We start from the raw sequence: 27,910 nt of genomic DNA on the forward strand, positions 1-27,910 counted from the left end.
TGCTGTTATTTCAATGAAAGGTTTCTTTTCATTGGAATTACTTATATTTTAAATATACTAATTTACATAATTATGAAAATCCAATTCTGAACTTTCCGATTACATGAAGTGAACTTTTACTTTTAGTGAACATATAAACACTCACACATATATATTATAATTAAATAAAATAAATCGAATCGAATATACCTAATATATATAAGAAGTATTCATTTTTTTAAGAGCAAAGTATATTGGTACAAAATGTATTATAGTTTGAAAACTAGGTTAACAAAACAAACTTACTTACATACGAAAGTAATCTTAATAAAATGGTTCGACCTCCACAGGAAGTTAAAATATTAATCATCGTATGAAGACGACTCGTCGGCTGATGAAGAGCTATCGCGATCACTATTATTTACATTGATAATTAATGGTTCAACCGAAATGGCCACTCTTGTGTCTAAGTCCCACATTCTATCTTCTTCTTTTATAGTGTGTCTTATACAATTTTTCCAAGACTCAGGTGTGACATTTTGTATGGCAGTAGCTAACAAGCACTTCACCTCCTCCATTTTAAAACTAAAGTTTTCCCTTGCCACTTGGTTTTTTATTTAGCTCGATAGGGTTCAGCTCACAATGATAAGGAGGGAGGCGATGTACAATTATGTTGTTTGCACGAGCCATTTCATCGACTTCATATTTCTTGAAAACGTGTATATGTATCCCCGCGAGGTTTAATAATTGTACTTTCAACATGTTGTCATTGAATGGTATATTTTTTTGAGAGAGCCAGTTGATTATTTCACCTTTTCGCCAGGCAGTCGTTGGTGATGGCTCCAACCGTCGACTATGGTAGGTATAACGCATTGTCCATAACAACGACAGAATTTGCTTCAAGGCTTGGTAGAATATTTGAAAACCAACCTTCGAATCTTTGAGCGTCCATTTCCTCATGGTAATCGTTGGTTTTCTTGGATTCGAATAGTAACAAGCCGTTGTCCAAAAAACCCGAATCGCTGTCTATATGTGTTATTATGAGCCTCCGTCCTTTACCCACTGGTGTTTTTAATCCTAATGAAAGCTCTTTAATGAAGGCTTGTCGACGACTTTTAATTTCCAAATCTTGCCACACCTTTGAGACAGTATGACCTTGATTTAGCCAAGTTTCATCTAAATAGTATACTTTTCTTCCTTCACGACGATATTCTCGGATTTTTTGTAAGTAATTTCTCCGCTACAAAACAATTTCATCTTTTTCTAAAAGAACACTATTCCTGCTTCTTTTTATATATTTAATGTTCATTTGTTCTAATGTTCGCAATAAAACACGTCGTGATATTTTGGGTATTGAATTATCGGAAAATCGGAGCACTGAAAGATGTATGTGGCGTCCTTCATCATTTTTAGTGGCGAATTTTGATTTCTCGTCCCAAAAAACTCCAGCTTACCAAATTTCGTGTTGTTATCCCATGCCTATCACGAAATATTTAAAAATAAAAGTTTAACTTTGACCCCCTTTATTTTGGTTATTATCAACTTTCATACTAAAGTAAGTTAGTTTAAATCGGCCTATTTTAATCTCAGGAATCTAAGATTAAGTTATGGCCATTCGTTACCAAACACCATGTATATTATATTTATACATATAATAACCCAAATGTCAACAATAATCATATTAAAATTAACATAATTATAAATAGGTACATATTTATTTAATACAAGTAGCTTTGTCGTAACTTCTTATGATATTTTTCGTACGCCATTGGAAGACCTACAATAGCAATGAACCATCACTATTACTTCCAAGAATTTACTGCCTATGTTTCTCGATTCTGACTATAGTGTATAGCGATCCGTCATGGAGGGAGCTTTGGTGTTGTGTACACTTTTGCAGGTAAACACCATAAAAATATAATCTTAGTAATTTCAAAGTTTTGTAATTTGTTTTTTTTTTAATTTTTTGTTTCTTTAGTGTAGGTATTCTACGTTGTTGCGCATTCTTTAAACTTCAAAACATGACTTATTTAGACACATAGCCCTTCTTGTTTACTATTTGCATTTTTTACTTAAAATGGCGTCGAGTCGGGGATATGACGTGTTGTTGTTGTGGTGGATATGACGCGCGTCATATCCCCCACATTAATAAAACATTTGTAATTTTTAATATAGGACTTATTTTTCTTTTGTAGATATGCCTAGCTACAAGTGTAAGAACATGCGGTGCTGCTGGACTGAAGATAATCTTCGTGTTGCTTTCAAGGATGTTGCAGACGGCTCTTCAGTTAGGGGTGCAGCTAAAAAATATGATATGCCGGAAAAAACCCTACGATTCCGACTCAAAACAAAGAACAGCATTAAAGGTAAGCTAGGACAACCTCCTGCCCTTGGCCTGGACGCAGAACAAAAATTAGTGCTTCATGTCAAGAGATTGCAGGCTGCAGGGTACGCGCCAACAAGGGATGCACTTTGCCGAATGGCTTTCAACCTGGCTAAACAAATGGGCCGAGTTTCCTACGTCCATTTCAACGTAGAGAAACGCAAAGCAGGAAGGGGATAGCTTAACGCATTTCTCAAACGAAAGCCATCATTGGCGATTCGAAAGGCATGGTAAAGGAAGAAGTGAATGATTATTTCAATTTGTTAAAAAAGACGTTAGAATCGTTGAACCTCTTGAACAAACCCGGAAATATTTACAATGTAGATGAGTCGCAATTGAACAACCCTCCGCAAGAAGTTATAGTGGCCAAAGGAGAGACAGTGACAGTTGTTGCCTGTTGTAACGCAGAGAGAAGTTTTTTACCTCCCTACGTAGTGTTCAAATGTGTATACAAACAACAAGTGTGGCTCGATAAAATGCCTAACGGTTCTGAAGTGGTGATGGGTGGAAATTCAGCCTACATAAGTGAAGACCTCTTTAAAAATTGGCTGACGACGAAAGTGTTAGCTCAGCCTTGGTTCCTCAATCCAGCACATCTGGTTCACTCTCATTTAATACTCCAAAGAAGAAGCCTACTGACCCACATTCTCATAAAACCACAAAAGCAACACCTACGAAACTTCTACAAATTGTGTCACCAGTACCAAAATGTGATGTTCCTGCCGTAGCGAAAAACAAACAGCATGCTCAACTTTCGACAACTCCTGAAAATATAGAAGATAAGAAGGCCAAACGAGCAATCAAAATTGCAAAGCAGGAGAAGACATTCAAGCTTCGAAAGCCAGCAAAAAAGAAGATCTTACTAGAAGAAGAATTCCCATCATCATCTGGAGGCGAGTGGGACGAAAAATCCTCCGATGATGAAATTGTAGATGAGGATTTCCTCCAATGTGTAGAAAGTGTTAACGTCGACGACTACGTATTGGTTGAGTTTCCAGGAAAGAGCAAGTCATTATATTATGTGGGAAGAAATGAAAGGTTCAGTTCGTCTTTCCATTAGCTGAAGACATCGGCATTGTCAAAATGGAACAAATTAAGAAAATCCTGCCAAAACCTAATGTTAACCCTAAAATAATACTATGCTAAGAACATTTCTCTTTAGTTGAAAATAGTATAAAGATCTTCTTTTTCCTCTTTATAAGCAATTCTGCTTGTTCATTAGCGGCGTGATACCTCTGAGGAAGGTTGTCACTCCATCTTTTGCGCGGTGGTCCGCTACTTCTTCTGCCAATTGGTGACTTATCTCTTGATATTTCCACCACACCGGTCTCCCCCATTCTGCTTATGTGGTTATGGTTATTCCATTATTTTTTCTATTTAGTGTCCATTCGTTTATACACTGTAAGTTACTTACTTACTTATTTTCTTCTAATGTCTACACTCCTCTCTCGATCTCTCAGCGTATTTCTTGCAATTCCTTCTCAGTTCTCTCATCTCTGCTGTTTTCAGTTGTCTTTGTGTTATTGCTGTATCGGGTCTTGTGTCGTACTATAACGATGAATTAGTTATTTGCTTAATGTTTACTAACCATATCTGTAATGTACACTTGTTGAAATAAATAAATAAATAAATGGTTGTTTGTTTTCAACTAATATATTTCACAATACATATACATTTCCTAGAAGATTATAATTTTAGACTTTTGTAAGCATACATATAGATATTTTAAAACAGTAAAAAATATATAAAATTATACAATAAACCTTAACAGAGAGAAACATTTTTTAGTAACAAATTATTATACACAGAAACACTGAATATAGTTGAATTACTTCTGACATAGATTATCCTTTAACAGCTTTAATCATTATATTGAGAGATTAATAAGCGCATGGGCATTTATGTTTTAACAATACTCAGTAGTTATTAAGATTAGTATATGACAGAAGTAATTTGATAAAAGGGACGGGTCAGTATTTGGGTAACAATGATTTTCTGCGTAATTTTGTTGTTTGAACATTTTAGAATACAATGGATCCGGCCATTGCAAGAAGTTAAATTTTTATTTTGTTCAGAACAAACTGGTTAGTCGGCTTTAGATACTGACATTTCCTATTTGTAGCATTAGCTACAGCTGTTATCGTTAGACCATAGTAAAAAACAGGCATGACTGGTGGCAATAAGAGAATGGCGTAAAGTAAGGTCTGATCAATCTAATCAATTAACCGATTGTAAAAGAATCGATGCAAGTACTTAATTATTTATCATTAAATTAGCAAAGGTGATGCGACAAAGATTGTAAAAATCTTCCGCTAACTGTCAGTCTGTTAAGTATAAGTTAGCGAAAGACCAACAATTTTAGATATCGACCTATAATTTCGGAAAACAATATATCATTACAAAACACCGGCCGTGAAAGCCTTGATATGAAGAGCAAGTACAGCTAGTTGATATAAAAAAACTAATGAGATGTCGAAAAAGCATTTTAAGCATTTTTTCGAATTATTACAATAGTACACGTTGAATTACAACATTCTAATTATCAACAAATGGAAGGAAGGGCCTGGAAAACTACGGTCCCGTGAGCAGTAAACAGTTGATAAAAATACTTCGTACAGTGTTTGAACATTTCGTCCAAATAAGTGGAATTTAAACTTCACAAAAATTTTAAATTTGTCTGACAAGAAAACACCACGAAATTGGCACCCGAATCGTTCCTTAACAAGAAGGGCTCTCCTTCGTTTCTCGTTATTTCAACTGTATTTAGCACTTCAAGGATTTCCTTCAGACTCGTTGGTAGTTTCGGTAACACCTTCCTCCGACTGTAATACATACAATTCCTTATCAGATGTACATCATTCACAGTAAGCGTTTTAACGCCAGAACTGTTTACTTCTTTATGAAGAAGATTCGTGGGCTTCTCACTATTGTCTTTAGCGGCATTTCTCTTCTTTGCATTGTTGAGTTTTTGGCGGTTTAGCGTTTCGAGACTACTTCTCTTATGGTTGTGCTAACCATCAAAGTCGGGCACTGTGTAAGGTGAAGAAAGTTTCCGTTTTCACATACAACTTAATAGGAGCATTAAATTCTACATTATGACAGAGAAATACTAGACTTAAAACAAAAAAAAAATATATACAATACCAAATTACGACCGGTTATTATTTATAGCTCAGAAACTGGGTAGTTGACAAAAAATTAAAAAAAAAAACGGCCTACTACACCTCATTCAAATTCGACGTGCAGTAAAAGTAAACAAAACCAGGCTATGCTACGTAAGACTCCATAGGCGTGCGGTTTTGCTTTCATATTTCTTATCAAATTAATAAAACAGTATGTACAATTAAAGATTTGTTTACTATGAACAACGAAGATAAAATATACAATGTTAGTATTATTTTCAAGGAAATTCAAAATTAGCTTCACTACTGTAAAATAAAAAGAAACTTATGGTTTGACAAAAATAATAAAGCAGTAATTGCAACGTTGTTTTGACACTTAAACGATCGAAATCAAAACATCAAATACACTTATTTTTTAAAGTATATTGTGTGTTAGTTCGCCTCAAAAGAAGTAACTTATTATTATGTTTTCAGTTTTTATTTGAAAAACAATAAAACTCACGTGATTCAGATTACAAATGTTACCAGAAATTGAAATCTCATTTTATATAAATTTCGTAAATTTGAATACAGATATACCTTAACTTTAAATGTTTTCATAAACGAAAATTTTGCATTAAAAAAAAATAAGGTGCACTTGGAGAAGTGCTGCCAGAAGTAAAAACTTCTTAAATTGCGTTGAAATTATGAGTATTAATATCTAAGAGCTTCCGGTTTAAACGGGGCTGCCAGTCAAGAACTGAGCTCTTAATCGCACCCCATTCGTTTTTTAAAGTAAACGAAGTTTCAAACAAAAACCTATGCAAATGTCCGAGAAAATCATTCGTCAAAAATAAAAACATTCTACATATCTGACTAATAAATAAAACAAAAAACTCACAGTGTAAATTAATATTTTATTCATAATCAGAGTCTAACGTGCTGCTCTCATTAACTACGTTAATTATCAGTGGTTCAACTTGAGTCTCAATGATATTGTCAAGATCCCACATCTTTTGTTCGACTTTCTGCTGAACATGCTGTATACATTTAATAATTTAATACAAAAGCAAAACCGTATGCCAAATTTTGATTTATTGACTAAGAAGGCTTCTGGCTGAGTACAAAATAAACAAGTGATCAAATCCTATCACGCGATATAGAAAATGAAAGGAAAGGATATAACGAATATATTAAGATAGAAAATCAATTACATATCTTAATAGATTCGTTATATCGTCCCTTTTCATTTGCTATGTCGCAAGTTAGGTTTCGATCAGTTGTTTATTTTGAACTTAGCCAGAGGCCTTCCTTAAGTCAATAAATCAAAATTTGTCTATAGTAAATTTATTTTCATTCTTAGTGCCTTATGATATCTCGTACATAACTATACGTTCTATATAATCAAGATCCTGTGTAGTGCCATTTTGGTAGTCGCCATGTTTTTTTCTATCTTAATATATTCATTATATACTCCCCGTTTAATAAATATCGACAACCGAGTTGAAGAAAGCGGATATTCAAAAGTGGCTGCGATCAAAAGTTTTGACAATTCAGTTCTAAAAGTCGAGCTTTTGACTGTTGTGAATAAACATAAAAAAAATACACTATTGTTAGCATATTGTAGATGAAATGAGTAAAGAAAAAAGAAGGTATTCACAGGCACTCGAGGTAGATTCTGAGTAAAATATTACCTAAGTTACACTTTGAGTTTTTTGTTTTATTTATTACTCAGATATGTTGAATGTTTTTATTTTTGACAAGATTTTTCTGACCTTTGCATAGGTTTTTGCTTTGAAATTTCGTTTTCCTTAAACCAACGAATGGAGTGCCATTAAGAGCTCAGTTCACGAGTGGCAACTCCGTTCCAACCTTAAATATTACGTTAAAAACATTTTTACACATTTAATGTAATTGTATTTTAATTCCGTGCATTACAATAACGGATTCACGTTATTATGTTGTTGGAAAACCTCATTCTAACATGTTTATTCAGTTATTTTCAGTTCTGTTATTCCTGTGAACGACTTATGCTACGATGTCTACTTCATATTTTCATATGTATTTCATAATACAGGAAAATATAGGTTTATACATCGTTAAAATCATGATCTGGGAGTGCCCCTCGTAACAATCATACTGTTTATTTATACTTACCGCAGCTCTATCTTGTATTTAGTGTAGAAATGTTTAGAAAGGTTTTCGAAGCCCCGCCCATTGTAAGGTCAGAGGTGAGGTAGTCCATTAATAAACACAACTGACCGTTTCCACTAAACAGACTCGAGTTTCAAAAACTCGGGACTCGAAAAACAAAACGAACTGTTTCAAAACACGCCAGTCTTTAGTAAAGTTTGTGAAAAGTTGCTATTTTGTTTTATTGGATACGAGTTTGTGTTTTGTTTTGTTTTGTCCGTTTGGTGGGAAACCGCCATTAGATATTACATTTAATTTTAAAACAATTTTTACATATTTAATTTAATTTTATTATTAATTAATTTTATTAATTCAATGCATTACAATAACGAATTCGCATATTATGTTGTTGGAAAACCTCATTCTAACATTTATTAATTTAATTTTATCTTTGTTATTCTTCTGATCATAAAATATAAATGATAACATTTATTATAAATATAAATGAATAAATTCAAGCGCTGTAATTCCCTGACGCACGCCCTGGCTAAAATATTATCACTAGAACAACAGTGGTCCAATTAAGTTATGGCAATTCTTCCGCGTACAAGGACTACTAAATGATATGGTATGCTGAGTTTCGTATACGATGTCTATTTATATAGTTTATGAGGTGGATATTATGTACGTTTATACATTGTAAATCTTGATTTGGGAGTGCTCCTCGTAATATTCATAATGTTGATAACGTGTGTTGGTTTGTTTACTGCTACTGCATCTTTAAGATAAATTTGGTATAGTAACAGAAATGAATTTTTGGAGCAGCAAGGAGATCTACACTGGAGCATATTAGAAACCAAGAATTCAGAAGATAAATAGAAGAAACGATAATATAACGTATAGAAAAGCAACAAATAATATGGTTATGGACACGTAAGGCGAATGGGAAATTAATGAATCCCAAAAAAAGATATTGGGGTTAAATATATAAATAGGGTTAAATGACAATTTATTTGTTAATCACTAATTCGATGAGGGCAACACCATCGTTACGTTGCGTGCAGAACTTTAACTCTCAATTTAACGTTCATCTTCTTCGATACGTTAGTTCTTTACGTATAGGGAGATACGTTACGTTAGGTAGTTACAAAAACCCTCTATTAACATTTTCAAAAGCAGAGGGCACAAGAAGTAAAGGACGATCACGAAGGAGATGGATTGATGATGTAGAAGAAGATCTATAGATCTAAGGGTAAGAAGATCGAGGAATCGACAGGAGTGGCGACTTCTTTATGAGCAGTCCAAGCTCCACAATGGATTGATAGTAATGATAAAGGGACTTTGCAAACGATTATCAAGTGAAACAATAATGAAATTAATATCGAAATAAAAGTTAGAGATTATGTTCGCATTAAAAGGACATATTATTGAGGAAAATTGAAATTACAAACAAAATTACTTAGAACCCACATTTACTTTTCCAAGTTAACATTTATTTTTTCCCATGACAATTTCATTTTGAAATTTCCCGATATTATTTTAGAATTATCAATTCCCAAACCATCGGTACAGAACATTCTAAACCCTAGTTTTTGCCGTATGTTTTCAAAATGTTTATAATGTATTACACGTGTTTTATGTAGTTTATTTAAATAAATTTTTATACAAAAATGTTCCCTTATAGTAACACTGTTCGCTATTACTGGGACACAATGTTACAAATATACTTTTTCTCTACACAATCGTGTTCCATAATTGGTAATACAAGTTCTGAGAAATTTTGAGTCATTTGGTATGGAAAATTGTACTTTTACTCATTTAGTCTCCAAATAACACCGTAAAATGGGGTGAATAGGAACGGTTTCCAACGTTCAACAAAAAAAAGCCACTAACACATGTTGCAAACATAAAACCTCTTTTGATATTTAGGTGTTAAAAAATTAAAAAGTTAATACTCTAATCACAAAAAAATCAAAACCTGGTGTTCCTATTCATACATTTGTAGGGTCAATAAAAACGGGTAAAAAGTGTATAAGGTGTAAAGTAACATACACATATAAATATAAAGTTTGTTCTATTGGAAAAATTTATTGTTGAAATGAAAAATACACTTTTAAGGTGTAGCATTTGCATTTTCCTTGATATATATTTTGAAATCCCCTCGTATATGTATATGTATTAAATTGAAATCCCCTCATATATGCATTAAAATAACAAAGAATGTTTTCCATGTTTCTCTGTTCCTATCGTAAGAGTTAAAACCCAAATAGTATTTCGTTCTTTTTACGTCCAAATATTCTCGTACGATTAACCGTAAGGCGAGAGAATCTATTGGGTATTCCCAGTCAGCACAAACTGCTAGTCTGTCAACGAGAACTAACTCTTCATCTTCATCAAGAGAGGTCTGAACTCCTTTTTGCTTTGAATTAAAATTTATATATATATATATATATATATATATATATATATATATATATATATATATATATATGTAAGACCGTAGTAGGTATATTATACTTAAGGGAACACTGTCTGTAACTAATACCTTCTTTTATTTCATTTATTGCTTCTTCTAGGTTTTGTTGTGTGTAGCATATTTTCACTTCACTTCACAGCTTGATATTTTCGTGGCATATCTGCGAAAACCTGTAATAAAACACTCATTACAATAAAAAAGTAAATTGAGCAGCCACCGCCAAAAACAAATCTTACTCTATGGAGGTATTAGACAAACAAAAGTAATTTCTAATGTGTGGAGTGAATGGGAACACGGTAAATATTATGTTCCTATTCACCCCAAATATCTCAAATTCATAACGTGAACAATAAAACTTGTTTTTAACAAAAAAACGTTAACATATAAATTAAAATACAATCATGTTAGATTGTTGTAAAGGTTATAATACATAAAAAAGAGTACTCATAAATCTATTTTGACAGAGATTTTGTAATTACCGAGAAAGTTTTTATGATGAGGAATAACCTCAAAATGAATGACTTTGTTTGCACGCCGAAAACATAGGAACCAGTTACGCCAACAACACAAACCTAAATTTCGCAAAGCCATATCACATTAGCCAACCTGCAAAACTTAAATAGCCCAACGAAAATAATATATATGTTTGGGAAGATTGTTGTTATTATTTAGTGTTCCTATTCCCCCATTGTTCCTATTCACCCCATTTTACGGTATCCAATAAAAAATTTTATGTACCACTGTATCCCTTCTTTCACTCCATATAAACTACAACTATAATAATATATAACTATATTCGAAAAGTTATCTTAATTAGCAACTAAATACTGTTTATATATGATCATCGCTGAGGAAAAAATAAAAGTACTTTATAAACTAAAATGAGGCAACAGTTGGCAACAATATGGGATACATATTCTATATCTATACAGTCAGTTTTCTGTTTGGTATAGCCATATCGTTTTTCATGGAATCTAAACAGATATACACTTTGGCAATATGTATAATATTGTGAATGATATGGTTATCACACGAACAACACGTGGACAATAAATAGGTACACATACAAAGGAAATATCCATTTAAACGATCAATGTTTCATTCTTTCACCTTTAATTTAATTTTTTGCAGAAATACCACAATTAATTTAAAATTTTTTGTATTATCTTAACTTAATAGTACATTTAAGTTTAATTGCGTCTTTAAACCTGCTTTCAGCAATTCTTGAAGCAGCCACGTACTTGTATTGAGATGTAAGGGACAGTTAAAGAATATATGATTTAGATCAGCTATGCTAGTTCCACACACATCTATCGTTTGGGAGAACCCCAATTTTATGTAGATGCTTTGGAAAACATCCATGATCTACTATCTTGAATAGTCGACACTCTACTTAGTGCAACAACTTAAAGCGTAAAATTGGTTCTTAGCTACTGTTGAATGTAAAACAATATATTGAAATAATAATTAAATGTAATAATTTTTGATCAATTAAATAAAGGAACTTGTCTTTACTTTTTTATATAATAGTCTACTTTTTACTTCTTATTTTCATTTGATACTACTTTCTTATTCTATAAACGCATATAAGTGCATTTTTATATATTTCTAGAGCATGTTAATTTTAAGAAAGTGTAGTGCATATTTTTCGAAGCCTCTTTATAACATTACATACACTCACGAATGTGTTGCCTAATTTAATAAAGTCTTACTGGTAAGATAAATGACTATGTAGATTATCCATGGTTTCTTTCATTTTAACCTCAGTGATTATCATCGTTAAGAGATACGCACGCACTTGACCGAACCGATCGGCAATTGCCAATGCACCACCACGATCGGCATTTTAATTGTATTTTTTTATATTCAAATGAATCAGCGCGCATTTTACGGAAAAGTCGTTACCTGGTGACTTAGTAAGCGCCACCAACACGGAACGAAATAGAAAATGTATACTTATCTAAAAGTTATTGCTAAGCGTTCTTGTTGCGAAATTGATAAAATTTGTTTTGATAATCGATTAAACCAGGAAATAAAGTAGCAACTTCATTTTCTGTGTATAAAGTGTTTTAAATAAACACTTACGTGTTAAAGTTTATTTTGTTGTTCCTTTCTCTCGTACAACAAACTAGTAATAATAATTTTTGGATCAATGTTTCATGAAATATGTAAATCCACTGACTGGGCTGATATGATTTTAATGGTATAAATGCGCGTTATGTTTTACAAAACAGAGTCAACAATATTTTAGAAAATTATTTTCAAAATTGAGTTGTGCCCAAAAGCTGGTTTTATACCGTTATCAACTGAATTTAAAAATATTTACATAAATTACGTATACATAGAAAATTTACCATTTATAAACACAATTCAAAAAGTGCTTACATTTAAAAAAAATAACAAGTCAGCTTCACTATCACTGTCGTTATCTAGTTCTATAATAATTGTTTCTTTGAGCAACATATCTGTATTTATTTATATAAGATCTGTCCATGTTTAGAACATGGGCAACACTATTTTTCCAGCTGCCATTGGCTATTTTCTCCATTTCTAATTCAATTAGACGAATAACAGATGAATTTAAGGTGGGCGAAACATTACTTCTCCTTATGCTCGATACTTTGAGCTCATGCCATATGTGTTCAATCGGATTGAACGTGCAATAGAAGGAGAAAGTCTTAATACTGTATGACCCATTTCTTCCGCCAAACTGTCGCAATTATTGTTTTCTGATGGAAAATAATTTTAAAGTCTCAAGTAATTGTTTTTTAAAATAATTATCTTCTTAATGTATATCATTTCCCAGCATATCTTCCTGGATTCTAAGTTCGGTGTCATTAGAACATGGAACTCTATTAAGCCTACGACTATGGTAGCTGGCATTGTCCATCACAATTACACTGTTTGGTGGTATATTTGGCAATAACTTCGTTGAAAACCAGTTTTCAAATAATTCTGACATGGTGTCATCATGATAGTCGACACGGGAGTCCTTCATGTTTTTGCATGACAAGGCTAGAGCATTAGATATAAAACCATTTTTTGTTCCTGCATGGATTATTTTAATACGTTTTCCTTTAGTTGATGGAGCATTTGTTGTACAGCGACCAGAAGAATCTGCCCAACTATATTTTGGAACGACATGGGTGTCAAACCACGTCTCATCCAGATAAACAATTTCTCTTCCACTTTGGATCAAATTGGCGTGACTTGGCGTTTATTGATCGTTTTTTATTTTAAAACCGTTTTTTAGAAGACATTGCCTTACTGTCTCACTGCAGCACTTGATTTCTGTGTCATCTTTCTGCAAGTTTTGCATGATGGTTTTTAACGAGGGGACCATCTGTTCTTCATACAAAATAAAACCATTCCAAGAAATTATTTCAATTGACTTTCACTGATAAGACGTAATGAGATTATAATGATGGTAATGAAGGTTATTTATAATCCTCTTTTTAAACGCTAGTTTATTATCAGGATAGAAAAAATATATCTAAAGCGACAGTCTTAACACAAAAACCAATGAAGAAAGTGTGGTCAATAGCAAAACAACCGATAGTAAGTAGAAGAAAAAGAAAAGACGCCGGGAGTGATGTGGACATCATTAGAAGAAAAATTTATAACATGTATGAACAATAGAGGATCTCCACGTTAAAAACCATCATGTATATGTTGCAGAAAGTCGGCACAAGCATCAAGTGCTGCAGTGAGACAGTAAGGCAATGTCTAAAAACGACTTTAAAATAAAAACGATCGATAAACGCCAAGTGATGGAATCTGCTTGTCTACAAATATGGAGGACGGAATTTTTAATTCAAATTCATAAATACAGAGAAAGTGGAAGAGAAATTGTTTATCTGGATGGGACGTGGTTTGACACCCATGACGTTCCAAAATGTGGTTGAGCAGATTCTTCTTGTCGCTGTACAACAAAAGCTTCATCAAATAAAGCAACACGTATTACAATAATCCATACAGGAAAAAAAAGGTTTTATACCTAATGCTTTAGCCTTGTCATGCGAAAACATTAAGGCCTCCCGTGTCGACTATCATGATGATACCACGTCAGAATTATTTGAGAACTGGTTTTCAAGGAAGTTATTGCCAAATATAGCACCAAACAGTGTAATTGTGATGGACAATGTCAACTACCACAGTCGTAGGGCGAATAAAGTTCCATGTTCTAATGCCAAAAAACTTAGAATCCAGGAATATATGTTGGAAAATGATATATATTATGAAAATAATTATTCTAAAAAACAATTACTTGAAACTTTAAAATCATTTTCCATCAGAAAACAATATTATTGCGACAGTTTGGTGGAAGAAATGAGTCATACAGTATTAAGACTTCCTCCTTACTACTGCATGTTCAATCCTATTGAACACATATGGTATGAGCTAAAAGCATGGGTAAGCAGAAGTAATGTTTCGCTTACCCTAAATTCATCTGTGGTTCGTCTAATTAGAAGTTGAGAAAATAACCAATGACAGCTGGGAAAATACAGATAGGTTGCTCAAAGAAACAATTATTATAGATCTAGATAACGACAGTGATAGTGAAACTGACTTGTCCATGTAATTTTTTTAAAATGCAAGTACTTTTTGAATTGTATTTATAAATGGTAAACTTTCTATGTATACGTAATTTAAGTAAATATTTTTAAATTCAGTGGATAACGATATAAAACCAGCTTTTAGACACACCTAAATTTTGAAAATAATTTTCCAAAATATTTTTGCCTCTGTTCTTTTTGTACTTCATTTAGAAATGACAAAGTCACAATGATAAAGACCTTTTAAACACACCTAACAACCGAATAAGTAATGCAAATCGAAAATAAAAGTACGAAAAGGTAAAAATAGACACTTATCGATAATAAATATTAATGACTGTCTTAGATCTCTGGTAGGTCTTTAAATGCGCGTTACGGCATTTAATTTCGGACTGTAACGTTGCGTTCCATTGCCGGGCGGTTGGGTCAAATGCGCGCGTATCTAAGATAATCAAACTTTAATAATTTCACTCTGCTTTTAAGCCACAAAAAATGCAGAGCACAGCATTGATAAGAATTTTCGAGAATATTATACTTAATTAATTTTTCAGTATAATGGTTGACCCACGAATATTCGTCGATCAACGAGTTTTAAGTACACATTAATTTATTGTCATAAAGCCAAATATTTCTGGAGGCTGGATAGACAAAATATTCTTAAAATACGTATTGTATAGATATATCACACCTAAAAGTTAAATATTTATTGTCAAGATTACCCTTATTGATATTATTGTCACATATATCACATCAAATAAACTATAAAAAGCATATCTTAATACTAAAGCGTATTGTACAGATCACACCATTCTAAAAAATCGAATTTTTCTAAAAATACAACAAATTTCGGGTGAAACTTCAAGTTTAAATTTTACGGACTTATTAAAGCATTAGATCTAGTCTTTTCTCATGTTTTGTAGTTTAACGCTGTTAATGTTGAATAAAAAAATCACGAATTCTATGCTAGAAAAATTCGCGAAGCGCGAAAAACGTTCCAAAATTACTCACGTTTCATCCCTGGGTTCGTTGAGTTACCGTGCGCTGCGTCCTCCCGCCGTTACTTTTCATTTATAAAAATATTCATTAACTACTTGTTTCACATTGACAAACAGCATCATGGCTGGTAAGGAAGTTGCATATAAAGCCGCTTCCTTACTGAATTCTTACTGTATTATATACCAAATAATACACTCAATCCATATAATTTTACTATTAAGAACGGAAATGGTGTGATCTTCATACCAGTGGCGGCTTTTGGGGGTAGGCAGGATAGGCCGGGCCTACCCAATAATTTTAAGAGCTTTAAAATTGAAAAACATATATTCAAAAATTATGTTAATGCATGTAAATAACTTTTAAATGTACTAAATTACTCAATAGATTAGCGTCCGTTAAAACAACTATGTTATTATAGTACCACAGAAAGCATCGAATCGTATTCAGGCATTTTAAATATCATTGATAGGCCCGATCGGAACTGGCCGACCCAGCTCACATAAGATCCCCGTACAAAAAGCGTTTGAAGTTAAGCAGCTTGCCGGACAACGATTTATATTGTCGTGTTTATGCTTGCTGTTTAGGCACCAGACGATCGGACCTACACCGATCATCGTTGTCCCTTGTAACGTAATTATCGAATTGTAATATAAATTTTCTTTTAAATTATGATAAAAAAATATGTAACATAAAAAAAATCACATTTGCGTGATTTCTATATCGTCTGATTGTATGTAAGTTATATACGAGTATGTGAGATTGTTTTATAACTGATACATAAAAATGAGTTTTTATGACGCTTTACTGGGTTGCAGTAATAGTCATGTTGATAGTGATTGATCTAGAACTGAAATTGATAGAAAAAAATTATTATGAGTGAAAGGCCTACTCCAACATTGCGTATATTGACTATATTGTTGGCCGTGTTTGTTATTTTCTAATAAGAAATGTGTATGGAATTGTGAAGGATACTTTGATTTAAAAAATATGTCTGCCTCCTTAAAAAATCATTCCAGTTGCAACGAACATTTAAGTAATTTCCTGTCCTTTAAGGATATACAGAAGAGTGCGTTTTGTGTTCGCGATTTGCTAGATGAAAAATAAAAAATCGCAAAAATTAGATACAACGCATGAGTTAAAATGAACAGAAAAATCATTAAAAAATTAGTTAGGGGGGAGGTTCGTTACCCCGTGACCCCTCCCTCTGGATCCGTCACTGATTACATATAGCTATATGTAATTTTCTGGCTTGGCCTACCCAAAATTTTACCACACCAGCCGCCACTGCTTCATACATAATAAAAAAATTATTTAACTCACGAACATCTCTTCGCAGAGACAATATATTATGTAAAAATTTATAAAATTGGAACTATTTTATATGGAATACTAACTTAACAAGATTTTATTAAAATTTAAGTAATAATTAATCTTTTGTATAACTTGCTGTATAAGAATAGACGGACGGATGTCGAAATGATTTCCAATCAAAACTGTCATACCAACCTTGGACTAAAAAGACTTATTCATTAATTTCTCAATTTCTCTCTTTAATCCAATAAAGAAAAGTCAGTTGTTGTAATATAACATCGTACCAAGCGTCAATATACTCTCAAAGTATATCCGACTAGTAAAAGAAACGAAGGACTTAACAACAAAGAGATAAAACAAGAGTATGGGCAGATTTTTCAGTTTTGACCTGCTGGAGGGAGTGTAGTGGTCAACGTGATATCATATTTGGTCTGTCTCCATAGACTTCTGCCTCTGATTATTTCTATTACATCGTACATAGGCCTTTTGCAATTTCCGGTGATCTGGTCAATCCATCTTGTTGGAGAACTTCCTTGTGGTGTTCGGCCTTCTACCTTCCCTTGGAGGATAATATATCATTTAGCTCTCCAGGCCTAAAAGGTCCATGGTAAAAATCATGTTCCATTTCTTTTGAAAAGCGTTCCCAGTAATCATTTGTTATTATTCTTACAAGTGCATGTGTTTCGTTTCTAATTGTCTTGTAATTATGGTATGCCTCTTATGTTTTGGTTGACACGTATTTCAGGTAAGTTTTTTTCTTTTCTTTACATTTTTTCTTCACTTCTGTACAAAACCATGGAATTCTTCGCCTTGGGAACGATTTATTTTTATTTATATTTCTTTCACCAAGAACTTTCTTACACAACTACTTGGTCAGTTCAGTTCAGTTACATTAGAAATTAAAAAAAATTCAGATGTCTGCCATGATCAAACTCGGATTCAATCCGGTGATGGAATATATCTGTGATAAGACAACTGAACGTCTTAAGAGCAATCTCCTAAGAAACAAAACACTACATGGCCTACGCTGATACATTACGGAAATATATTCACATTTAAAGTTAGGCAGAAATCTAGGTTTGTTGGAAATCTATATCACATATATCAATATTCGTCCTATAATAAATAATATATTGTCTCTGTCGATATATTTTTTAACAAATTACTTATCAATATGTGTTTACTTTCCGATTGAAAATGTAGATATATATAGTACTCCAGGGAAATAAGCCTGGTATTTGATAAGTTGTTCTGTTCATATACATATACCTATACTAAGCAAACGTTTTCTACAGAAATACTTTTTTAAAGTTTAATTATACAAATTTTAAAAAAGATTAAACTTATGCAGCTTTGTCTAAAAAATGAGGCCGAAATAAAGATTGACCGGACCGTGTAAAAGGAACCTAAAAATTCAAGATTTCAAAAAATGAAAAAGATTCTAAATATTGTAACTTTTTGTATTACCGGTTCTAGTTGACGGATTTTGATCTTTTTTAATTTGTACGTACTTTTTTCGTACGTTACAAATATGCAACGATTTAATACTATTATTAGTACATAAATAATGTAATTTGTTTATTTACTAATTGTTTATTTAAAATTTTAAACAATTACAAAAATATGTTCCCCAAAAAATTTTATTTTTTTACTGTCAATTGACTTTCTAATTTTTATCTTTAAAATAAGACTTAGCTACGAATTAAAAAAAAAATCCCAAATTTTTTACCTAATCTTCGCAGAACTTTTTTTTGTTTAAATTGGTGTAAAAATTGTCAGCTTTTCAAATATAAAAAATATTTCGCCTACGGTTAATAGTTAACATTTATTCTAATTGTTTTCACGTTAAAAATAACAGTAACTTCTAACTGTATTGAATGAGCTGTAAATTCTATAAGAGAAACACTCACTCATAAATGATTATTTAGGTGCTGGTATAATTTTTTAATATGAAAATAAGTTATATGTAATTTTATCAATTAATATAAATATTGTGTGTGTATGCAATCAAATTACGGTACCTGTGATGTTGATGTAACACTTGTTCTTCTTCCACAGTGCACTGGGGTTGACTCGGATGGGACAGAATCTTCTCAGCCGTGTGGTCAGGTTACACAAAAATACTGAAGTGTTTATCGCGCTGATTTATACAAGACTAAACTAAGATTGAAGTGCGTGTCGTCTCGTAGCTTTGCTCCCTTAAGTCTTAAGGGGCGGACTGTACAGGTCCGTATTAATTCACGATTGACAAGACATACAGACACGTTAATTAAAGAATTAAATATAAAAATAAAATAATAAAAATTATTAATAAAAAAGTAAGAATATGTGTGGAGGGACGTAACAGGTATATTTTAACGAAAAACTCATCAAACACCTACCTATTGCGAAGTTCTGAACACAGTTAAATTTTGCTTATTTCCCTGAAGTACAGATAAAAGTAGGAAATAATAAAAAGTTAACTTATTAAAAAAAATTGCCGTAATAATGTCATTATATGGTAGTTGTTATCAATAACCACTAAAAACTAACTAAAGATGAATAAAAAGATTGTTTCGGTAGACAAAAAGTGTAACTGTGTAACTATATTGTTAACTTTCAGTACACTTACTTAGTGAAGTTAAATTACTCAGATCGAATCGAATAGTAAACACGATATTCAAATCGTTTAGTTCAAGGTTATTTATTTTTCCTTGATGTGGATCATTTTTTTATCAAGTGATGGTTTGTAAGTTAAAAGTTTAGCATATCTCTTAATCAACTTTTTCCAATAACAACGAACATCCGACATTTTTAAATTATTCCAGATAAAATTATACCCATTTTCGGCGATCTCCTTTGCAATATCGTCGTTATTGATGGCAAATTCCAACACTTCTTGAATTTCCTTTTTACTCGCATTAGCTTTTATAGGAATATAATGAACCCATGGTTTTAGTGAGGCATAGAAGAATTCTTGCCAGTCGTCTCCCACATGGAATACCAAAGATTTGCATAAAAACATGTGCTTGAAGCGAAAACTTGCCGCTACTCCTCGAAAATTAAAGAGGTATTTGTACTGACAATGTTCTTCAAACGATACTTCCTTGGCTGGAGGAGCGTGAAGAGTATCCTTTAAAAATAAACTTATGAGATTAATGTCATTACTTTCATACTTTATCATAAATATATATTTACCATAAAATTTGGCATTATCCAATGAAATTTTTGTAAAAAAGAAAACAAAAAAAAAATTTCGATTCAACAGGTTATGAAGTTGGGATGTAGAAAGTAATGGGAAATTACTGCAGTAACTTTCACTGGGCATTACATGCAAAAACATTGGAGATCTTCTACAAGCATGCAAGTTATCAATAATTAGTTAAACTTTTAGGATAGCACTGATGATGGAATATTAATTCCGAAAACGTTCCGTGATGTAGCCCGATAGGGGATTTTTCAATATTATACCTTTTATAAATTCTTAAATAAACTTTTTCAGATTTATCACTTACCGCATCCGACTTCCATGCTTGGTTCTTTGTGTATGAAGCGTCAACCATATTGGGATTCTCCCTGGATAAAAGAATAAGCGGATCCCTTTCAGAACTTGTTCTGGATCCTCTAAAGAATGCCTTAGAAAGTTTATCTGACCATTGTGTAGTATTTCCCAATTTCCCCAATCTGTTCCTATGCATGTCCCATCTACCTATAAATACATAATATATATATATATATATATATATATATATATATATATATATATATATATATATATATATATATATATCAAATCAAGTTTCAATACAGTGGCTCATTCTACAAGAGACATGTGGGAGGTCTTTTCACAAAATGAAGAGGAAGCACAGGTAATCTGGACCTCTGAACAAATAAAGAAAATTAGACAGAACAAACCTCTTAATGATCACAACTTTAAATTAGTAAAGGAGTTTACATATCTGGGAGCAGTAATCACAGATGACAAGCAAGAAGAAAAAGATATCTCAGCAATAGACCCTCAAAATCAACAAGAAGTGATACTTCAAAAATCTATGATAAAGTGACAATTTTTTCATGTCTGTCATTACAGCTTAAAACATTTAACATTCATAGCCTACACCATTTAAATGTTTTCTTAATATTTCGATATAACAAGTTTAAAACACTATAGTCTAACTATCATTACCTATTCCTCTGGGATATAAACTTATAGCAGGTCCTCCTTCCCAAAATGACCATGCTGGGTACATTATATCATAATAATCCAATGTTTTGCTAAAGGAGAATACAGGTGACACTATTCCTCCTTTCTTATGGATTTGTGGCCAATCTCTGGTATTAAGTATAAATTCAACATCTGGTAGTTTGGGTAATAATTCCAATAAAAAGTGTTCTACGCCTTGGCATCGAGCAGGAAACATACAGTATTCATCGCGGTAAAGTTGATTATTGATGATCTGATATTTTGTGCCCCTAGAAATGATTAAAATGTTACATATTTTTGTACATTGAATTCTATTTGAAACATATGTTATTCCATATATTAATAAAATGAGACATACACTAAATAGATATAGAAATAGAATAGATACTAGAACCATATTAAACAACAAATTAAATTTGATCAATTTGGTGCTCCAAGGAGTTATGATCAGAACCTGTTCTGCTTGTAAACAAAATATTAATACTGAAAGAAAGCTTAAATATCACATACTTAGACTTTACATGTTCCATCATTTGTTGTGTTATCCCATTACTGAATGGTTTTAGATCATCACTGATTACAGACGCATGGCAGGAGCATTTACTTTCTTCACATGGTATATAGTTTCTCTTGGCATTATTAAACAATTCCAAGTACTTATGATAGACATTGGCATCTAAAAAATAAATTATTGGTATATTTGGAAAATTAAAATGGGTGTGCACATATCTTAAAAATAAATTTAATATGAAAACCGAATTATAATAGAAAATGTGCTAGAACCAGTAACAGGTGTACAGATTTTGTTACCTTACTATACTATAAACACAAAACTTAATTTAATTGTAAATAATACTTGAGAGCCATGAGATCCTTTGAGGTTTGCCGGTTGCAGTGCCAAGATTTTAATTTAATGATAAAGATGGTACCACTAAAGATTGGTTTTGGTGTATAAAACTAAATTCCAATCATATCTAGTGTCATTTATGTTTAACGTTTAAAATTTATGGTACTTATCACAAAAAAGATCAAATATTGATTTGTTTAAAAACTTTCAGCTAAAAATTAGTTTTAACTAGAAAAACTATTCATTGCAAATCAGGTCTGATGCATTTTGATGATCTGATTGACAATATACATTAAATATTTTAGAGTGTGTATACAAGTGTTACCTTTTGAGTATTTATCGATTTTATTAATTCCACAGTCGCCCTCATTTTTATTCCAGCAAGTATTATTACAAAGGGCCAATTCAATTAACAGTGATATTAAAGTTAAGGTTGTATAAATGATATCTGAAAAATCTTTCATTACTATTTTAAAGAAAAATAATATTGTTTATAGAGGTTAAGTTATTGACATCATCTTACTGACATGTCATAATAATCAAACTTCTTCCCCTACAAAATAATTTTAAGATGACAGAAACAGAATATTTGTTCTGTGCAAAAATCATAAACCTACGTATTCTTATTTATAATTACGCTTATTTCATATTGAACGTATAATTTGTACTTTAAAATTGATCAAATCTAATGCAGCAAATATATAACTAAAATTCATTTTTAGGTGTACATTAACATTCTATAAAAATAGTGTATTATACTATATAAAAAATAAAATTTTATTTATTATGTAATTGATTATTATAGTAGCTGAACAAATGAAAAACTTTTCTAATATTTTACAAACTGTGCACATAAAAATTTATTTTCATCAGTTACCAGTTTTTAAAATTTTTAATTATTTTGTTTTGGCAACATTGGTTCACGACAGATCCAAATCACAAATTTACTGTCATGCTGTGCAATGCTAAAATTTGCTTTAGAAAACGCACTGCAACTTTAATTTAAATTTAAGTTTTTTATGTCTAACTCATGTGTTTGTTAATAGTCTTGAGTTAAAATAACAATTTTGAACAAACTTTTATAATTAATATTAATAGTTCAGTGTAAAAATGAAGTTGTACAAGCAAAAACTTTTATCGGATGTACAGTTGAAAAAGTTAGGAGAACACAAGTATTCTTGCCAAAGTGTTAGTTTTTTAGACAAATTATTACAGCCCTATTGGTGTTGGTTGGTGTTAAAAGTGCCCATATGGTTAGCACCTAATTTAATAACTGTCCTAGGGCTGTGTGTCAACATATTTACATCTTTATTATTGATATGGTAAGTGGAGTAGTGGGACATATTTTGACTTTCTCCTGTTTATATGCATTCCTATTTATTTAACATTATAAAATAAAATAAATATTGCAAATCTCTAAATTTTAAATAAAATTTAGCACATGACTGTTAAGTTGTCATATGGAACAAAAAGTCATAGCCAACTTTTTATAAATATTGTAATTAAGTGTTTCTAAGAAAGTAATTTATGATACACAATAACATTATAGAAGACATTCCAATACATTGTAGAACGATTTAAAAATATCCCCTGATTAAGACAAGACCTAGATAGCTAAGAAGTGAGAGTATTCACTTTTAGTGACAAAATATATGGGTTCAATCCCTATCACAGAAAAGTATTGCTTAGATCCCTAATTCAAATTCTAGACTTAGTTGTTCAAATTAGATGTTAAACTCTGGTTACATATCTGTGTACAGTGAATGATACACATTACATATAATATGTACAGAAGCATTGCTTCTTTAATACATATTCTCAAGTTTTCTCATTAATTTATTTGCTTCTGTAATAGATGTTCTCAAATTGTCCCATTCAATATTTATACCTCATTTTCTAGATTGTTCAGATTTCTTCAGATTTTGATTTAGTGATATTTGGTCTCTGATACTTTCTGCTTGCAGCAAATAACTACAAATACTTCTTCTTGTTTGAGTAATATAAAATTCTTTTTGTTTTTGATAATTAACAACCCAATTGACTGATTGATGACCCAATTTGATAATTAACAAAATAACATAATAATAATAAATAAATTTACGTACTTTTTGATATCACATACTGTTTCTTTCAGTTTGCTATATGATATAAAGATGCCAATGCATGGATTTGTATTGAGGTAGTGCACTGTTTTGTCCATTGCTACATTTTTACCATAATGTGTATTGTGAACTGTAGTGTCGAATATATTTGTATTTCTAGAGAAGGTGCCTAGAAGGTACACACATATTAACAAGTAAAAGACTAAATTGACCTTGAGTTTAGTTTAGAATTAGTTTAAGTATAAAGCATGCATCATACATTAATCTTTGAGATTCTAGAGTAGACAACTTCAACTGCCTTAAAATTTCTTGGTAATCATGTGCCTGTCTAGGTATATTAAATCTATATGGGTAGAAACAAAGAAATCTGTGCTGATTCTTCTCAATCAACTTTTTATGTACCTCTTAAGTAATTGGGAGACCACACAACTGAAGAATACTCTAAGAGAGATCTTACCAATGCACAATATAACACTTTAACTGTTAGACATGATAGCCTTTTTGAATTTCAGGTGATAAATCCCAACATCTTCGCTGCTTTCACTGATATTGTATTAATGTGTTCAATGAATTGAAGACAACTAATCAAATCCTGAATCATGAATCATTATACCTGAAAATTATACTACTTACCACCAATATAGCATAAGGAGTCAATTGGTTTCTTAATTTTATGAAAAGTTATTTTATGGCATTTTTGAGCATTTAGCTGTAAATGATTTTCTAAACACCACAACTATAGAGCAATCAAATCATCCTGGATCAAATCAATATCTAACATTTTATAACTTTCCTATGGAGTTTGAGATCACCTGCAAACATTAACTGTGTAATTTTAATTGATTTGTTAAATCATCAATAAACAAACAAAACAACAAGGGGGAACAGTGAGCACCCTGTAGCACACCAGAAGTGATCTCAATAACACCAGAGCAGTAATTTCCAATTTTTTACTTTTTGAATATGTCCACTCAAAAAGTCCTTGAACCATTTAATCATCAAGGGTGAAAAACCTTAAGTATCTAATTTATTAAATAATAAAATGTGGTTCATCCTATCAAATATCTTAGAGAAATCAGAATATATATAGCATCTACTTGATATTGATCCTCAAAGGGCTTAACAATTTTGCTTTGATATTTAAGTAGATTTGTAAGAATCAACTTCCCTTGCTGAAATACATGCTGCTAATCAACAATTATCTGCCTAAATGGCCAAGTTAAACGAGAATGTACCAAACTATCAAAAACCTTAGCAAGAGAAGATTGCAAACAAACCCCTCTATAGTTTGTTATATTCTTTCTCTCCACCTACTTGAAAATAGGCATAATAAAACTTTCTTTCCACATAGTAGGGAAGACCCCTTGTAACAATGACATTAAAGATCTCCAAAGAGGCTTTAATAAGCACATCGCTTCAATAAAATATTGGGTATTTTATCAGGATCTAAAGTATATTTTACTGGAAGAGGGAAAACTTTATCAAATACCTCTGATAAAGTTAATTTAGGGCACATTATTAAATTACCATATTTCAGAGTGATGAAACTGGACTCACTATTTCACTTGAATATACTGTTGAAAAAAATTTTTATTTGTTAAAGAGATTCATGGTTTCAATGCTGTTACTAGAAGTTTCATTCTCATAATACATACCATATGGAAAATTAACAGATGATCTTTTGCAGTTTATGTATTTCCAAAAATTTTTGGAGTTAGACTGAAGATCACAGATGCAACATACAGATTCTGAATGTCTGTAAAGTTAGCATATCCATTTTATAAGCCCAAATTCAAACCAATACTATAATTTATTGCTAATTTAAAACCGAAAGAAAAAATTTATTGCTGTAACTGTTTCTCGAGAAACAGTGGGTATGATAACTTAAAGGTAAAGCTAGCATAGCCATAGCTACATCTCGGCAAGACAAAGGGGTTCAGGTCCCATTTTGGTGGCATATTTTATTGCTAATTAATTGCTGTTGTTGGGTACCTGACACATTTGTAACATATTAAAATAAGCAAAACATCGGTCAAGAATCGAGGCATTACTGTTTACTGGATATGACATCTGTAAAATGTCATCCTTGATGGACAAATAAACATCACAAACATCTTCAAAAGATACACACAAATCTTCATATAAGACTGCTGAAGAGCCAGGTGGAATATATACTCCTACTATAAATTGTTCTGAACCATGCTTGCAAATAAGGAATAGCTGTTCTATGTGATCCATTGTAGTTAAAGGAATTGCTGGAAACTGGATAAAAAGGACACAACATAGAGAGGAGTGGCCAAAACTTAGGAAGACTCAAGTTCAGCAGTGGACAGTTTAGACTTTTAAAATAGATTGTTTTTTATTTCAGTTTTAATTTTTCAGTTTATTATTTCTTTCTTTTTTCCTTTGACCCCCACTAATTACAATTTCAAGTATATATCTTAGGTATTCATTATTCCAGACCATTTGATTTGCTAGTTCATGGTGAATATTATCTATCTGACCTTTCAGTTTGATTCTTCTGAATATTTGTAATTTTCGTAGTACATATTAGGTACCAATCTGTAGTTAGGTAATTGTAATGATGGTGTAATAAATGTTTTAGATTGGTCTATTTTATATTGTTACAGGTATTCACCTGATGCCAAAGCTGAAGCTCCTAGATGGGTTTGTGCCTTGTGTGCTCTAGGACTATTTATTTATCAGAGTTTAGATGCCATAGATGGAAAACAAGCCAGAAGAACAAATTCTTCAAATCCACTTGGTGAACTTTTTGACCATGGATGTGACTCAATTTCTACAGTATTTGTTGCTCTTTCTGCATGTACAGCAGTTCAGTTAGGATATTATCCAGGTTGGATGTTCTTTCAGGTAAGACTTTGTTTAATGTTTCTGTGTATTTATTATAGGTAACATTTTAATGAACATACTTTGATTTGATTAATGAATTTCTACATTTTGATTGATGTTTATTATTTACCAAACCATGCTTATTATTTCTTTAATGTGATTTATTAAATAATTTTTAGTCATGCCAGATCCAAATAATTGATAAGCTTTGTTGTAAAAAACTTAATGGTTATTTCAGAAAAAAATCTATTGATTCAAGTAACTTAAAAAACAGCATGAATTGAATACTGAAAATAATTTGAAAAGTTATATCTGTCATATCTTAGACTTCTAAATCTTCTCCTCATTCCTTGAGCCCTTGTCAGGGCATGTTGGTACTCTAAATATTGTTGTCTTGCTGTCTCCATTGGCTGCGATCATGTGCCAAATGGACGGCTTCATGTAGGGATTTTCCCACTAGACTTTTTGGTTGGTCTGCCTATTGTGTCGGATATATTAGATGTAATAACACAAATTTATGATTTATGAAGTATATTTACTATCACTTTTAAAGTATGAGTATACATGCACTTTTAGTATGTTAATTTTTTTCTTTTTGTTGTTTGTCATTACTTGAATTTGTAGGTTTTTTATCTTTTCATTGTTCTAAATAATTAAAAAGCCATTTTAAATTGATGTTTAATTTATTATTGATAACATAGTCACAGTTTAGTTGATCGTTAAAAATATGTAATGATGTGTAGTAGAACAACTTAAAAAATGCTTAAGTGGTTCATATACAGGGTTGGACACTCAAAAAAAACTACCATAGTATTTGGCAATATTCATTAGATTTTGTGAAAACGCTGAAACATGTCGATTTTTATTCCAAAGGGGTCATCTTTTAACAATATAGACATCTGCCATTTGTCAACCCCCTCCCTTCCAGTACCACAAACCCTTAATTTCAAATAGGGTATAGACCATGTGTGGGCACATCACTAGACAGGTATT

General features: G+C 31.7%; 2 protein-coding genes across 8 annotated transcripts in view; one reads left to right on the forward strand and one right to left on the reverse strand.

The window, feature by feature from the left end:
• Window positions 1-4,008: 4,008 nt before the first annotated feature.
• Window positions 4,009-22,478, reverse strand: LOC140441879 (O-glucosyltransferase rumi homolog). Of its 2 annotated transcripts, XM_072532836.1 has the most exons (6): window positions 22,291-22,478; window positions 21,629-21,794; window positions 21,101-21,387; window positions 20,430-20,623; window positions 19,755-20,047; window positions 4,009-10,242 (listed from the first exon to the last, which is right to left on the reverse strand). In XM_072532836.1, exons 1-6 carry the CDS (start codon window positions 22,427-22,429, stop codon window positions 10,206-10,208), a joined length of 1,116 nt encoding a protein of 371 aa, XP_072388937.1. In that variant the 5' UTR covers window positions 22,430-22,478; the 3' UTR covers window positions 4,009-10,205. The 2 variants fall into 2 exon arrangements, with proteins under 2 accessions (XP_072388937.1, XP_072388936.1); XM_072532835.1 differs by lacking the exon at window positions 4,009-10,242 and having other exon boundaries at window positions 19,185-20,047.
• A 405-nt stretch (window positions 22,479-22,883) lies between these two features.
• bbc (choline/ethanolaminephosphotransferase 1 bbc) overlaps window positions 22,884-27,910 on the forward strand; it is a 100,944-nt gene continuing 95,917 nt past the window's right edge. For 4 of the 6 annotated variants that reach the window (XM_072532837.1, XM_072532841.1, XM_072532840.1 and 1 more), the window contains exons 1-2: window positions 22,884-23,287; window positions 26,698-26,938. In XM_072532837.1, the coding sequence (XP_072388938.1) occupies window positions 23,076-23,287; window positions 26,698-26,938 (453 nt within the window). In that variant the 5' untranslated portion in view covers window positions 22,884-23,075. The remainder of the gene's footprint in view (window positions 23,288-26,697; window positions 26,939-27,910) is intronic. The other 2 variants (XM_072532839.1, XM_072532842.1) reach the window with 1 other exon arrangement.

The sequence above is a fragment of the Diabrotica undecimpunctata genome, chromosome 5 (assembly GCF_040954645.1).
Source record: "Diabrotica undecimpunctata isolate CICGRU chromosome 5, icDiaUnde3, whole genome shotgun sequence".
In the NCBI taxonomy this organism is placed as follows: domain Eukaryota; kingdom Metazoa; phylum Arthropoda; class Insecta; order Coleoptera; family Chrysomelidae; genus Diabrotica; species Diabrotica undecimpunctata.